This window comes from Dendroctonus ponderosae, unplaced genomic scaffold, assembly GCF_020466585.1.
Source record: "Dendroctonus ponderosae isolate FM_Combo_2020 unplaced genomic scaffold, Dpon_F_20191213v2 Dpon_F_20191213_1, whole genome shotgun sequence".
NCBI classification, from domain to species: domain Eukaryota; kingdom Metazoa; phylum Arthropoda; class Insecta; order Coleoptera; family Curculionidae; genus Dendroctonus; species Dendroctonus ponderosae.
The window spans coordinates 48,818,980-48,833,635 of NW_026017110.1; the positions used below are offsets into that span (position 1 = coordinate 48,818,980).

General features: G+C 49.6%; 6 protein-coding genes across 13 annotated transcripts; 4 read left to right on the forward strand and 2 right to left on the reverse strand.

Moving 5' to 3' along the window:
- Window positions 1-461: 461 nt before the first annotated feature.
- On the forward strand, window positions 462-2,185 carry LOC109543625 (acidic leucine-rich nuclear phosphoprotein 32 family member A). The gene is made up of 6 exons (XM_019913441.2): window positions 462-648; window positions 884-1,047; window positions 1,105-1,317; window positions 1,374-1,482; window positions 1,542-1,713; window positions 1,771-2,185. The coding sequence occupies exons 1-6, from the start codon at window positions 601-603 to the stop codon at window positions 1,812-1,814; spliced, it is 750 nt and encodes a 249-aa protein (XP_019769000.2). The 5' UTR covers window positions 462-600; the 3' UTR covers window positions 1,815-2,185.
- A 173-nt stretch (window positions 2,186-2,358) lies between these two features.
- LOC109535605 (myc box-dependent-interacting protein 1) lies at window positions 2,359-5,569 on the forward strand. Of its 3 annotated transcripts, none has more exons than XM_048664569.1 (8): window positions 2,359-2,570; window positions 3,431-3,566; window positions 3,622-3,812; window positions 3,871-4,140; window positions 4,193-4,355; window positions 4,437-4,658; window positions 4,722-4,864; window positions 4,919-5,569. In XM_048664569.1, exons 1-8 carry the CDS (start codon window positions 2,502-2,504, stop codon window positions 4,994-4,996), a joined length of 1,272 nt encoding a protein of 423 aa, XP_048520526.1. In that variant the 5' UTR covers window positions 2,359-2,501; the 3' UTR covers window positions 4,997-5,569. The 3 variants fall into 3 exon arrangements, with proteins under 3 accessions (XP_048520526.1, XP_048520521.1, XP_048520528.1); XM_048664564.1 differs by having other exon boundaries at window positions 2,362-2,570; window positions 3,868-4,140; XM_048664571.1 differs by lacking the exon at window positions 4,437-4,658 and having other exon boundaries at window positions 2,362-2,570; window positions 3,868-4,140.
- A 120-nt stretch (window positions 5,570-5,689) lies between these two features.
- LOC109541504 (dynamin) lies at window positions 5,690-12,302 on the forward strand. Of its 6 annotated transcripts, none has more exons than XM_019910367.2 (16): window positions 5,690-6,160; window positions 6,324-6,397; window positions 6,460-6,609; window positions 6,669-6,872; window positions 7,142-7,544; window positions 7,602-7,809; window positions 7,866-8,003; window positions 8,059-8,216; window positions 8,262-8,574; window positions 8,646-8,765; window positions 8,829-8,837; window positions 9,533-9,742; window positions 9,787-10,033; window positions 10,085-10,235; window positions 11,109-11,213; window positions 12,083-12,302. In XM_019910367.2, the coding sequence occupies exons 1-16, from the start codon at window positions 5,997-5,999 to the stop codon at window positions 12,144-12,146; spliced, it is 2,718 nt and encodes a 905-aa protein (XP_019765926.1). In that variant the 5' UTR covers window positions 5,690-5,996; the 3' UTR covers window positions 12,147-12,302. The 6 variants fall into 6 exon arrangements, with proteins under 6 accessions (XP_019765926.1, XP_019765927.1, XP_019765932.1 ...); XM_019910368.2 differs by having other exon boundaries at window positions 8,265-8,574; XM_019910373.2 differs by lacking the exon at window positions 11,109-11,213.
- Window positions 12,260-13,044, reverse strand: LOC109541510 (NADH dehydrogenase [ubiquinone] 1 beta subcomplex subunit 8, mitochondrial). The gene is made up of 2 exons (XM_019910380.2): window positions 12,844-13,044; window positions 12,260-12,790 (listed from the first exon to the last, which is right to left on the reverse strand). The coding sequence occupies exons 1-2, from the start codon at window positions 12,923-12,925 to the stop codon at window positions 12,354-12,356; spliced, it is 519 nt and encodes a 172-aa protein (XP_019765939.1). The 5' UTR covers window positions 12,926-13,044; the 3' UTR covers window positions 12,260-12,353.
- Window positions 13,045-13,135: 91 nt separating this feature from the next.
- On the reverse strand, window positions 13,136-13,829 carry LOC109541509 (39S ribosomal protein L35, mitochondrial). Its single transcript, XM_019910379.2, has 2 exons — window positions 13,522-13,829; window positions 13,136-13,453 (listed from the first exon to the last, which is right to left on the reverse strand). The coding sequence occupies exons 1-2, from the start codon at window positions 13,827-13,829 to the stop codon at window positions 13,183-13,185; spliced, it is 579 nt and encodes a 192-aa protein (XP_019765938.1). The 3' UTR covers window positions 13,136-13,182.
- Window positions 13,830-13,920: 91 nt separating this feature from the next.
- LOC109541507 (alpha-ketoglutarate-dependent dioxygenase alkB homolog 6) lies at window positions 13,921-14,564 on the forward strand. Its single transcript, XM_019910377.2, has one exon. The coding sequence runs from the start codon at window positions 13,921-13,923 to the stop codon at window positions 14,560-14,562; it is 642 nt and encodes a 213-aa protein (XP_019765936.1). The 3' UTR covers window positions 14,563-14,564.
- Window positions 14,565-14,656: the final 92 nt, after the last annotated feature.

A 14,656-nucleotide genomic window follows, 5' to 3' on the forward strand; every position in this document is an offset into this window, starting at 1 on the left:
GAGGTATTATATATGAGGTGTTATTTAACGTAAAACAACGAAAACCGACAAATTTTGGATTCCTTTGATAAACTGCAAGTTCACCAATTAACATTGTTGTCGACGTATGGCGCTGCTCCCGCTGGTCAATTTGCACTAATTAATATCAATAATTATGAAAGTTATTTTAACATCTCTTTTCTAGCCATTGGCCGGTATCAGCCATCTCCCTCTCACTTACGCCTTTCCAGTATCCGACTTGGTCAGTCGTAATAAAAGAAGCTCTTGGTGGGCTTTCACCGGTGCACCCTTCGAGCGGCAACCGTGCACGTGACGTATTCGCTGGTAGTCCGCTTGATTCGTTTGACCTGTCAAGCAGGTTTGCTGAAGTTAGTCACGTGAGCTGCACTAATTACACCAATGGGAGTGTCACGTGTTCGCACCAGGTCCGGAGTAACACGGCGAGGAAAGCGTGCAAAGCGAACGGCGCTGGTGGACGCATGCCCACCCTGAAACCGTAAACTTGGCGGTCCACATCGTACAAACCGATTGTGTGTGGCGATTTTCCTGCAGTTTTTGTGCGTTTTATGTGTTCGAAGGTGTCCTGAGGACGGTGCTAACATGGAGAAACGTGTGGAGTTGGAGAAGCGCGGCAAGAACCCCGCGGACGTAAGTAGTCGGCCACGTTAGTGGCGTTATTTACAGTCGGCGGCACCAACGCATTTTGTTTTGAATGTCCCTGGACGGCCCCATTGCCCATGGGTCCATTGATTGGGGCATGGTTCAGGCGGGACGGCCCAGCGAGGTTTTGGATTACCTGTTTGAGGCTTCGGCTTTGTTGTTGCCATGGCCACGTTCGGGGTCAATAAGGTACTACAACTAATGGGGGCCTGTTCATTTCCAGATCAAGGAGCTGAATCTGGACAATTGCCGAAGCACCAACATCGTGGGACTGACTGACGAATTTGAGAATCTGGAGACACTGTCTCTGATCAATGTAGGGCTCACCTCGCTGAAGGGCTTCCCCAAACTACCTAACCTGAAGAAGCTGGAGCTCAGCGACAACAGGTAACTAAACCCGAATCGCCCCCTGTTAGTGACTGACGAATCTCTGTTTTTGGGCAGGATAAGCGGCGGATTCGACATCCTGGAGACCAGCCCCAAGTTGGCGTACCTCAATCTGAGCGGCAACAAGATCAAGGATGTAGAGTCGCTGGAATCGCTTAAGTCGTTCAAGCACTTGCGGCACTTGGATCTCTTCAATAATGAGGCCACCAGCATCCACAACTACCGCGAGAAGATTTTCAGCATGCTTCCTAACCTGAAGTATCTGGATGGGTAGGTCTTCGAGCAAACGCTCCATGAATGATTAATTTTCGTTATTTTTCCCTCAGCTTCGATCCGGAGGACTGTGAGGTGGAAGAGAGCGAAGTGGAGGCCGAGGAGGAGGAGGTGAACGGCAACGGTGAGGAAGAGTCTAACGAGGAGGAGAGCTCAGATGAGGTGATTGTCAACTTGGCCACTTGCGATTAAGGATTTTGTATATTGTTTGTGTGGTTTAGGACGACGAAATGGACGACAGCGTTGACTTGGGTGTCGTCTATTCTGAAAACCTAGACGAACTGTCCGATGAGGGCGACTACGAGGCTGGTGAGGACGAGGAAGAGGACGACGTCGAGGAGGAGGAGGACGATGACGTTCTGGACAGCTCGCAAGACGCCACGCCATCCAGCGGTAAGTCAAAATCGGGCTAAAGTTGAGTGTTTCTAATGGGGCTTAATTTTTTTTCAGCCAAAGGCAAGAAGAGGAAACGCGAGGAGGGCGACGACAACTAAGACCAGTGGAGGTGACAACAATATCGGGACAAGGACGGGACGTCCCGCCTGGCTGTGGTTGATCAACACTCCGGACACACATTGTCCTTAAAGAATTGTCCGCGACCGGACCTTGTCCAGTGCAGTGCGCGAGGCGGGTGGCAAGCCGCTGCTCGCCTCGCACCCTCCCCTTTTTGTCCTGGTTTTATTAATTTTTAGCGTTACAAAACATATTTCTTAAGGAATTTAATGACAAATATATATATTCACACTGGAGTGTTTTTCATGGCCATTCATTGGTTGACTCCGCGTTCGCGCGGTCCTCAGTCTATTGTATTCACTGTTGCGTTTTGTTACTAGGTATTATTATTATATATACTTCTACTACTGTAGCCAGTAAGCTATTTTTCATATTGAAGACCCTATAGATTTTACTAAAATACATCCACTAGGAACCTTAGCGGGTGGTTTTTTTCGCCGGCATCCTGCCAGCTGGGCAATAGTGGCGGAACTGGCAGCGTCGCACCGCCTAGCCTAGTTTACCGTTAGACGGTTCGCAGAACTGCCGGCCAACCAGCGATCGATTTCAGTGGTCGGTGAAACGGTCGTAAGTACGGGTCGCGCCACATACAGTGTTGCCGCGTCCACCTCCGCACGAGTCGCCAGTGTGAAAAGTGCCCTCGATTTTTCCCGAACAAGTTGGGCAGAATGGCGGAAAGCAGAGGCTCCCTATTGGCCAAGTCGGTGCAAAAGCATGCCGGAAGGGCGAAAGAAAAGGTCAGTGACGTGCGTCGGAAAATCGCCCAGTTTTCCGTCGCGTTTCTGGTCATATGGGTATATTTATAGGTGGGCGACAGCGTTGCCAGGTGGCCCCACCTGCAAGACACCATCGCGGCCCTTCAAAGGGCTTGGGGAGCGTTGCTTTGGAAGCACACGCCTCAAGGGCATTTAACCCTGATCCATTGCCGTCGTCAGATCCAATTACGAAATATTCCGGTCATTTGCGGGCCGTAAAAAAATTTCTCATCAAACAATTGCTGTTATCATTAGCGCGCCAGTCACCAGCCTCCGGTATCACCTTTGAACATTGTTTCCTAATCGCATTGTAATGGCACACTTTCCCGATCGACTCGGCCCTACTAAGGTTTTCCAGCGAAAGTCGTCGTGTTGTTGATCCAATGCGGCGCTTAATCGAGGCCAGGCCCATGCTATTTATTTTGAAAATCCTCCATTAAATTCATAAAATTTTGATCTACGGCCCGGATCAAAAGCGCCGTTTATGTTGCCCGATATATTTAGCACCGTTTGCGAAGGTTGAAGTTATTTTTGTCGTCAAATGCGCTGAGTGTCTGTCGTACGCCCGACCGCCGCACCAGATCGACACCTCGCTGCTGTACAAGGCCTCAGAGCCACCGACTCAAGGCTCAGAATCACTTCACTCTGAACTATCAAGCAATGTCACTGTCACTCTAATTTAATCCTTTTGACAACCGCCCCGGATAACCTCGGGTGATTTCGGGAGAGTGCGACAAAACCCCCCAATCAACAAGTAGTTACACACAAACAAGTTTCTAGCAGTTCCTCAGATTTTTTCCTCAATTTTAAGCAAAAAGTGTTTTTTCATTTTAAACCTACAGATTTTGCAAAATCTGGGCAAAGTCGACCGAACGGCGGATGAAATATTCGACGAGCACTTACAGAACTTCACCAAGCAGCAGAACGCAGCCAACCGGCTGCAGAAGGAGTTCAGCAACTACATCCGCTGCATTCGAGGTGAGGCCCTTCGGGCCCCATTGTAGCCCCATGTTAATCGCCTGTTGTTTTGCAGCGACGCAAGCGGCCTCAAAGACGCTGCTTGAGGCGATCGGGGAGGTTTACGAGAGCCAATGGACTGGCCACGACCAGCTCTACATCCTGACCCAGTCAGTGGACGTGTTGTGGCAGGACTTCAGCCACAAGTTGGCCGATCAGGTGCTGCTGCCGCTTAACACCTATCAGTCGCAGTTTCCTGAGATGCGGGTGAGTTGGACTGGGGCGCCACATCTGACGGTGATTCTATCTAGCTAAGTTGTAGAAGAAGATTGATAAGCGAGGACGCAAGCTGGTGGATTACGACAGTCAGCGGCACAGCTTCCAAGCGCTGCAGACCAATATGAAGAAGCGGGACGATGTGAAGATTGGCAAAGGGCGGGAGCAGCTGGAGGAGGCCAAGCGCACCTACGAGATTCTCAACTCGGAACTCCATGACGAGCTGCCTGCCCTGTTTGACTCCCGCGTCCTCTTCCTGGTCACCAATCTCCAAACGCTCTTTAACGCCGAGCACACTTTCCATTCGCAGTCATCCAAAGTAAGCGCCGGGATTCAAAACTTTGTCTATTTAGTGCATGATGCTTTTGCAGATCTTTAACGAGCTGGAGGACATCGTGGATAAGTTGGCCACCGACAGTCAGCGCGGTTCGTACAGCGTAAAGAAGACAAATGGCACCAACAGCCTGCCCCGACCCAAAAGCCTGCTCAAGGACTCCCCGGAGTTGATCATCAACAATCTACCCCCATCCAGAGGTAAGTACTGGTTTGCCGTGAGCGGTAGCTGGCGTCACTAACCACCCAGCCAATCGCTAACCCCATCGGTGGATCTTGCAGCCAATGACGAAGAGCCGGAGCTGTTCCCCTCTGTGCCAGATTCAAACGCTAATACTGCCAGCAATGACCTAGTTTCTCCCGTTTCTCCCACTAATTCTTCGTCGCCGGAACCCGCCAGTCCGGACCTGCCCGACTCTAAAGACCCCATTAACACGTGTGCAGCGAGTGACACTAACAAATCGCCCACGAAAAAAGTCGAAGAGGTCTATGACATTCCTGTGGGTGAGTGTGGATGTTTGGCAAAGGCTGATGAGCCGCCACATGCTCACTTTGCGGGTTTTCCAGAAGCCAGCACCGAGCATCTGCCCCCCGGGGTGCTCTACAGGGTGAAGGCCACCTACAAATACACCAGAGAGGACGTGGATGAACTGTCGTTCGATGTGGGGGAGATTGTTTCTGTGGTGGAGTACGACGATCCAGATGAACAGGTTGGTAGTCAAATGGCGCTTGAGCCTGCGTTCTGATTGGGTGGCTGTGTTTAGGAGGAGGGCTGGCTGATGGGGATGAAGGAGAACGGGGAGAAGGGCATGTTTCCGGCCAACTTCACGCGGCCGCTTTAGTGCGCCCCCTAATCCGTCCAACGGCCATTTTTTCTTAGACCATCGCCCTCTGGTGGCTGGAGAGGGTCATGCCATTACCGACTTAGTTAGTTGTTTAGTTAACCCCCCCCCCCCTTTAATCTGTAACCCTCGAATGTAGTTTTAGGATAAGAACTGGGAGCGTGTTGAGGTTGGTTCTCTGGGTACATAAGGTTGTTGTAGGGGCCCCCATTTCGCAAGTACAATAGAAAATGGCCGCTACAAGTAGCACTTAATCCATGTGGTTACGTATTTGTTATTATTATTATATTATGGAATACTCATTATTAATCGTGCTAATTCACTTCGATCATGTTATGTTTGCCAATTGTTTCTTTATTACTCACATTTACTCGAGTGCATTTGTTTTTTTTTAATATATATTTTATACACAGTGTGAATAGAGAGTTTCGTCGAATGACTAGTCAGTGAACGGGTTTTGCTCAATCTGTACCGTTTTTTTGGAGTTTTAAATTGTTGCCCCGAAATTTCAGGACTAAAAAGTAATTGTTCTAATGTTGTAATATTTATTTTAAATATAAAATTTCCAACTTATTGTCAGTCTAGTCTGTTTCGTTTTTCTTCCAACACCTCAATCAGCAACGCCGCAAACTTGGAGAAGCTGAGCGTCAGCGAAGTCTATCTATCTCCGTTGTCCATGTGTAGTAAAACGCGATAGATCTAGCCCGTGAGGTTGGCAACAGTATTCGGGATAGTTGTTTTGTTGGAGAAATTCCCTTGTGGGCTTCCAGAGTGTTTGCTGTTGATTTCCTGGATCCGATCAGTCTTAGAATCGTTTGAATTCTGGAAATGGTGCGCGCGATTTAGCAACGGCAATCGAAATGAGTCATGCGCTGCGTCGACGCCGTTTGTTATTCTGTTGCAGCCATGTTCGCATCCTAAATTAATCGGATAGGAAGCAGACAGGCCCATAATACCCGTTTGTTGTTGTTCGTGAGTGAGTGAAACCGATCCCGGCACAATGCCCGGGAACACGGGAATGGAGCAACTGATCCCCATCGTCAACAAGCTGCAAGACGCCTTCACGCAGCTGGGGGTGCATATGACTTTGGACCTGCCTCAGATCGCTGTAGTGGGCGGACAATCGGCAGGCAAAAGTTCCGTTTTGGAGAACTTCGTCGGAAAGTGAGTGCCCACATCCAGGCCGGGTAACCCAGGGGGTGGGCAGCCCGGCTTGTCACTTGCTGACGATCGATTTTCCACTTACATAAACACCCATTTGACCTGGATCCCACCGGACACACTCACTCGCTTTGTTCGGCTGTTCCTAATCTTATCTTGTTTCCAGGGACTTCCTGCCTAGGGGCTCGGGCATTGTCACCAGACGCCCCCTAATCCTCCAGCTGATTCATGGAAATGCTGGTAGGGGGCTAGGATTTGGCACGTTCAAACACCCTATGAACTTACCTTGCTCTATTTTGCAGAGTATGGCGAATTTCTGCACTGTAAAGGGAAAAAGTTCGTCGACTTTGACGAGATCCGCCGCGAAATCGAAGGAGAAACTGATCGGGTCACCGGAGGCAACAAGGGCATCTCCAACATCCCCATCAACCTACGAGTCTACTCCCCTAATGGTAAGCAACACCCATTCGCCTCGGCTGTGGTCGCAAGCCTGTTTGTGGTTTTTATGCAGTGCTCAATCTCACCCTCATCGATCTGCCGGGACTCACGAAGGTCCCCATCGGGGACCAGCCCATTGACATCGAGCAACAGATCCGGAACATGATTAACCAGTTCATTAAGCGCGATTCCTGCCTTATTCTGGCCGTCACTCCTGCGAACACCGATCTGGCCAACTCCGACGCCCTTAAACTGGCTAAGGAGGTCGACCCACAAGGTACAGGCTGGGCCAAATTGGACACTTTTCGATGGAAACTCTGAAATTGTGATCAGACCACGTTTTCATTGATGTTTCACAAACCACCGATTTCCTGTCGGTGTTGAACTTCAAAAGAATTTGCCGCTGCTAAGGCAATATACGGTGTTCGTCCTTAATTTGGAATCTGGTCTAGAAACAGGAGTTTCCATTCGATAGGATTTAATTTGGGCCACAAAGTATTTTTACGTCCCAACCGGGCAATTCAACAAATTGAAATATTGCGAAAGGCATTCGCACTATCGGCGTAATCACCAAACTGGACCTGATGGACGAGGGCACGGACGCCCGCGATATCCTGGAAAACAAGCTGCTACCGCTTAGACGGGGCTACATCGGGGTGGTGAACCGGTCGCAGAAGGACATCGAAGGCCGCAAGGACATCAACGCGGCCCTAGCCGCCGAGCGCAAGTTCTTCCTGAGCCACCCGTCGTATCGGCATTTAGCCGACCGCTTGGGAACGCCGTTTCTGCAGCGGGTTCTGAACCAGCAGCTCACCAATCACATCAGGGACACCCTGCCCGGGCTGCGAGACAAACTGCAGAAGCAGCTGCTCACTCTGGAGAAAGACGTCGACCAGTTTAAACACTTCCGGCCGGATGATCCTGCTATCAAAACGAAAGCCATGCTTCAGTAAGACTTTGTTGTTACCCGCTTGATTAGCTAGTGAGACTTTAACGGCTCGTCCAGGATGATCCAGCAACTGCAGACGGACTTTGAGCGCACCATCGAAGGCTCGGGCTCGGCCCAGATCAACACCATGGAGCTGTCGGGCGGCGCCAAGATAAACCGGCTGTTCCACGAGCGGTTCCCCTTTGAAATCGTCAAGATGGAGTTCGACGAGAAGGAGCTGAGGCGTGAGATCGCCTTTGCCATCCGGAACATTCACGGAATCAGGGTAAGCGCGAATCTTTAACTGCTGGAGCTGCGCTCATTGGACGCCGGTGTTTGCAGGTTGGGCTGTTCACCCCCGATATGGCCTTCGAGGCCATTGTCAAGAAGCAAATCACGCGGCTGAAGGAGCCGTCACTCAAATGCGTCGATCTCGTGGTCACTGAGCTGTCCAATGTCGTTCGCATCTGCACCGATAGGGTAAGAGTTCTGTTCGCAGGATCCTAATCCAGTTCATCACCAAAGTATTTTGCAGATGACCCGCTATCCTCGACTGCGCGAAGAAGTGGAACGCATAATCACGACCCAGATTCGCCAAAAGGAGCAATTCTGCAAGGAGCAGATCTGTCTATTGAACGACTGCGAGCTGGCCTACATGAACACGAACCACGAGGATTTCATCGGCTTTGCAAAGTAAATGTTCCGCTTAGGCTTTCGTGCGAATCACCGTCAATTAAGTAGCTTGAATTTCAGCGCACAGAATCAATCGGAAGCGGCGGCCGCCAAAGGTTCGCGGGGCACCTTGGGCAACCAGGTGATCCGCAAGGGGTACATGTGCATCCACAATCTGGGTATTATGAAAGGGGGCTCGCGCGACTACTGGTTCGTGCTCACATCGGAGAACATCTCCTGGTTCAAGGACGAGGAGGAGCGCGAAAAGAAGTACATGCTGCCGCTGGACGGACTCAAACTGCGCGATATTGAGCAGGGCTTCATGTCCCGAAGGCACATGTTTGCGCTGTTCAATCCGGATGGCAGGAACGTATACAAGGTACAAAATGCGACACAAAATTTGCTGGTATTCACAAGGGGCACAAATTTTTCCTAATCCTTTGCTTGCAGGACTACAAGCAGCTGGAGCTAAGCTGCGAAACCCTGGACGAAGTGGATTCGTGGAAGGCGTCCTTCTTGCGTGCCGGCGTTTATCCGGAGAAGCAAACCGATCAGCTCAACGGCGAAGAGGTAAAGTAATTTTATGAAAAAAGTGAAGAATAAAGTCCCCGTCAACAGTGCGTTAATTTGCAGGGCAAAAGGGCAAGTAGGGGATTGGAGGGTATGGCGGTTTGACTCTGTGCTGGTTTCACTTTCTAACTCAATGCGTGCCCGGGTGTTTTAACTGTTCCTTTTTCTTTGGCCCAACACTTCAGTAGGCCTGGGTAACACTGTGTTGAGTTGTTGCTGCTCTCTGAGTTAATGAGTTTTAACTCATTGGATAATGAGTTATAGCTCATGGCAGGTGGCGGAATTGCATCTAACAAAAAAAAAGCCATCAACATATTGCTTTTGTGCATACGTTTGCTTGAAACTATTTAGTTCATAACGGAAAAATCCGGAGATTTTGAAGAAACTTAAAAGAAAATAAGAGCGATGAGGATGACGCGTTTTCCAAATATTGATTGTATGCTTTCGCTCTCTCGGGTCGTTTATTGAGAAAACCTAAAGGTTTTCGTCAGAATTTCCAGGTAAAACTCTACAAAATAGAGCGTTTTTGAGTAGAAAGTAAACAAAAAAAAATTAGTCAAAACTAAAAAACCATTCTTTGATAAATGGCCAGGCGTTAAAATAAATCTAAAAACAAGTAAAAAAGTAATCAACTTTTTCCCAACAACGGAACTGAGTTACTGCGCCGGTGCGTCGGGTTGGCGCACCAGACCATTTGCGTGGCACTGCGCCAACTCGATGATAAAAGGCCTACACTTCAGTGCTCTAATTGGGAATTTCGAATTTAGACCGTCAACGATGGCGCGTCCAGTTCGATGGACCCCCAGCTGGAGCGCCAGGTGGAGACCATCCGCAACCTGGTGGACAGCTACATGCGAATCGTGACCAAGACAACGAGGGACCTGATCCCGAAAACTATCATGCACATGATCATCAATAACTGCAAGGATTTCATCAACGGCGAACTGCTGGCGCACATCTACGCCAGCGGTGATCAGGTGAGTTTTTGCTCTTTGCCTGCCCAGTCTTATTGCCGATTCAGTCCCAGCTAATGGAGGAGGCGCCCGAAGAAGCCCAAAAGCGAGAGGATATGATGCGCATGTACCACGCGTGCAAAGAGGCCCTGCGAATCATCGGGGACGTGTCAATGGCCACGGTCTCCACCCCAGTTCCTCCGCCAGTAAAGAACGACTGGCTGGCCAGCGGCATGGACAACCCGCGACTGTCACCACCCAGCCCCGGTGGCCCGCGTAAGCCGACGCCCCAGATGGGCACCATGGGGTCCAGCGGTACGACTTCTCAACCAACCCGGAGACGCGAAATAATCAGGTTTTTTGCAGGATCGTTGGGCTCTAGATCGGTGTCAGTTCCCCTAGCCAGCGGCACCGGTCGCCCAGCGCCCGCTATCCCCAACCGACCTGGCGGCGGGGCTCCGCCCATGCCTCCAGGCCGCCCACAGGGCCAGGCTTTGCCCGCCCCACTGATTCCCACGTGAGTTTTTCTCTTATCTAGTCGGTTATTGGGTTTAAATTCGCAGCGCACTTGCCATTCAGGAGCTACCTCGTCAATCAGCAGATTTCTTTTTCAGGAGGCGTTAAACAACGCAACAACAGAGGAGCGGCATTTACTTTAGTTTTTTTATTTTTTCATTTTAATAGTCGCCTTTAAATATGTAAAAAGTAACTAGCGATTGCCGCTCTTCGAGTTCATTTTGGGGGGCAAAAGGGCCCAACTGAAGGGTTGATTATGGTGAGTCTTTCGGGGTTTAGGCCGTCGTGAATTGGAATTTCTTCCCGATTATTATATTTTTTTCTTTCTTGGGTTCTTTCCTACATTTGCAAATGTAGACAATAATTCAAACAAATGTGAGGTTTCAAGACAGCCAAGACCTAAAAGAATCTAATATTTCCCAATTATGAGTTTATATGAATTTCAAATCTGATGTTGGCGCTGTTATCTCGCCGAAACGATATACAAATTTTTGTTTCACACTTTGACTGCAGCCCAGGAAGGAAAAGAATATAATAACAATTACACGCAGTCAGGAAAATAAATCAAAATTTCTTTCCGATGTTTCGCAAGCACAACTGCTGCGGCTGGTGTGGGCGAATCGTCAGAAAGGAATTCTAATTCACACGAAACACTCACCAGTTTCAACCACTCAAATGTTTGTTAGTTGGTGGTGGTGGTGGTGGTTTGAAGCATGCTGAATTGGAGAAAATCATTTTTGGTGCATGAGTATAAGGGTGCAGCATAAAATAGTGGCTTGCGCCCCTTTGCCCCCATTTAACCATTTAGACGTTAGGGAATTGTTGACGAGAAGTCCTTGCCTGGACGGGGATTGTAATTGAGTTTTGTCAACAGCCGGGCACAGGGAGGCGTGCAGGTGCCCCAGCAGGTGCAGATGGCAGTGGGCCGGGCGATGACCCAGGCCGCCGTCAATGAACTTTCTAATGCCTTCAAATTTAAGTAAATATATATTATATATATATCTTGTGTGTGTGCGTGAAGGCGTGTGTCTGTGTGTGTATATTAACGACATGTTGGGCTTTGTTGTGTGTTGCACGCATTAACTAGTTCATGCGAAAGGGGGCTATCATTATTAACGCATGTTCGTGGGGTTTGGATTCAAACATATCCAAAGAGGGCAACAATTTCACATTTAGGTGTCTCTAATGTAATCTGCCGCTAACTTAGAATAATAAGAGTTTATTGTTGGCAATAGAGCCAACCTTGTTACTACTACATAATCAATAACGTTATTGACTTTAGTGCCTAGAGTAAGGATCAGCAAATAATTCTTTTCGCTTGCGTATAGAGAGCTAATGTGTAGCGTATTTGGAATTCCATTTAACTGTAACGTAGTAGTGTATATTCGTCAAATATGGTCAATTACTGCCCCCCTTTAATCAGCCTCTGAAGAACGTCGTTGTTATGCAATATTTAAGTACTATGTAGCCCTCAGTTTTTCTCGGTTTAAAATCCACGTATCGTTCATCCCCGCTCATTCACTGCTTAAATATTGTACTGTTGGTAAAGACTCGTGAAGCAGTAAACACAATTAATGTTAATATTGAGATTAAATAAAGTTTATTGTAATTAAAATGCTCGCGCGCGCGGTTTAGGGCTCCGCCACTCGTTCGTTTTAGTGTGCTTTAATTGTACGTGCACACGGGAGTTACCTGTAAATATAGACCTACAAATTAGCTCTTAACTTTCATTTACTAACCTTCCCTTGTGGGCAATCGGCGATGTGCTTGTGTGTTGTTTAGCGGTTTAAGTAGGTAAGTGCGCGCTAGGGCGGCAAAAACTTTGAATAATGCGTGATTTTATTGCAGCCGCCCCATGCCGAACGTGCCGCCCAAACTGCCCGACAGGCCCTACCCCGGACGGTCCAGTTAGGGCTCCACTCACTAGGTAATAGAAAACGCGCTCGCCCCAACGAGTGCCTCATTGTGATTGTACAGCTAGTCTCCTGGTCTGTGCGGAGAAGGAGTTTAGTATTAAAAACATTCTTCTTAAGTATTTATGTATATTTGTAATAAACCATTTCCTAAACGGTTGGATGTCTCAATCAAACTCAGAAGCTCTCGGACCAGTTTGGTCCATTCAGGCCTGTTCGAACGAGTAGTGAGTCTTGCCCTGGTTGGGGTACTGGGGCGGTACTGCCGCCCGGTACATCTTGAAAGGCTGGGCAAAGAGAATCAGGGCAGCAAGCCCACCCGTCACTGCAAAAAATTGGGCTACCAATTGCCATAAAGGGAGATGGAATTGGCGGTTCACGTCCAAACGGTCCTCGGTTAAGGCGTCGAAATCCTCGTGCAGCGTTTCCCCAAAGTTGCGCTTCAGCTCCGGGTTGTCCCACGGATAGAACGGGTCTTTATTCTCCGCCGATATCATGGGCAGTTTGGGGTAGTCCCCAGCGCCGCTCCCATCGTCCGGATAGGGCTCGTATTCCTCGATCGGAACCCCGTACTTTTTTGCGGCCAGTTCGCGCTCCTCTTGGGTCTTTGGGAAGGGGCCCGGCTTGTAGTCCTTGTTCCAATCTAGCAGGGCATTTCGCCAGTTACATAACCCTAGCGAGAGTTTGTGTACTTACGGTGCCGCACTGCGGTCGTTGTGGGACTGAGCCCTTGGCGCCACAACGCCTTCCACTTGGCCCCCTTCGTCAGCGAATTCATTGCGCCTTTAATCGAACTTTACCACCACAAACACTTGCTCCAAGAACTGGAGGTTACAGCTGATTCGGGTTAGACATCCACTGCCATTGACATTGATGTCAATTTGATTTAGGTTATGTTGTTGTAGGGCTCCTAATATGAGTTAGCTGGAAATGGGGCTCTTAATCAAGAAACTGAACACATCGGGCTCAGCCCCAAGAAAAAACAATGTAAGTACTGTAGGGGTTTATGTTTAACTATTTGGACAGTTGAAGAGGCTAAATCTGCTCAGGGGATGAATAGGGGCGCGGCTTCTTGGCAGTGAGGTGGAACTCCTCCCGCGAGTGGTAAGGCTCATAGGGGTCGTTGACGTAGTAGCGGGGCTTGCGCCAGTAGCTGCCGACCATTTTATCCAGCAGGTAGCTTTGGGTGGCGTTGCAAAATACGTGCTGTCGCAGGCGCCGTTTTCGCTGCGGGCTTTTTTTCCACAAGTGTTTGTGGCAGCCGGCTTTCCGCCGGATCCAGATGCCCCAATGCAGCCGATAGAACCTACGGCACATTAGGATACCCTCTAAACACTCTAACTGCTCTTACAGGTTATATATAGGTGCGCTAACCTTTCCAGTACTGAGTGTACGCTCTTCCTCTTGCCTTTCCCCCAGGAGAACTTGGTCACTGTCCGCACGCTTTCCTGCACGGGACTGAGCCCCGTGGGGCTACACAGTGAGGGGGCTATTTGAGGCTGGAACAGCGAGTAGTTTCTGCAGAGGGCAGTGATGGCGGGCCGGGTGCTGCTGCTTGGCAGCGCCGCAGGCCTAGGCACTGCTAATTTCGTGAGGTTGAGCAGGGAGCGCAGCATTTCCTGCTCAGAAGTGAGGTTAACACTGTCAATCAGTGTTTTGCTGTCAAAGCCTGTTGTCTTCATCTATGGTCAAAGCTATCCTAAACCTTAAAAAATCTGCGTTTATTTTCGTTACAGACTGCAGGCAATTTTTGCGTTTTCGAGATGTAAAAACATGGATGTGACCGCATTTAAAGTGCCCAACATTCCGCCCACCATCTACTACATTCCAAACTTTATAACTGGGGACGAGGAGGAGTATCTGCTCAAGCAAGTAAATGGGGCGCCCAAGCCGAAATGGACCTGCTTGTCGGGGCGCCGGCTGCAGGACTACGGCGGGGTGCCCCACGAGAAGGGCATGATCCCGGAAAAGATGCCCGGCTGGTTGCAGCAGTACGTGGACAAAGTGGCCCACTTGAACGTGCTGGAGGGCAAACGCCCCAACCATGTGCTGGTAAACGAGTATCTGGCCGGTCAGGGGATCATGCCCCATACTGACGGCCCCCTGTTTCACCCGACGGTGACCACCATTAGTTGCGGCTCGCACACCGTGCTGGAGTTCGCAGAAAACACCGAGCAGCGGTCGAAAAGTTGCAAGATCCTGCTGGAGCGACGCAGTTTGGTGGTTGTCAAGGACGCCCTGTACTCAGACTATTTACATTCCATTCGAGAGGCTGATTGGGACGAAGTCAGTGACTGCGCCAACCTGGGCAACTGTAGCGCCAAATACCCGCTTCGTGAGCCGCTCACGAGGAGCACCAGGGTGTCCCTAACAATTCGACATGTACCGAAGGTTCTGCGAATAAAACTCTGTTAGTTGCCGATTGTTTGAGAATCCGCCCTTTAACCGGTATTATCAGTTCGAAGGGGCGCTGACAAGATGGCAGTGGCGGCGACGCCGCAGTGGACGT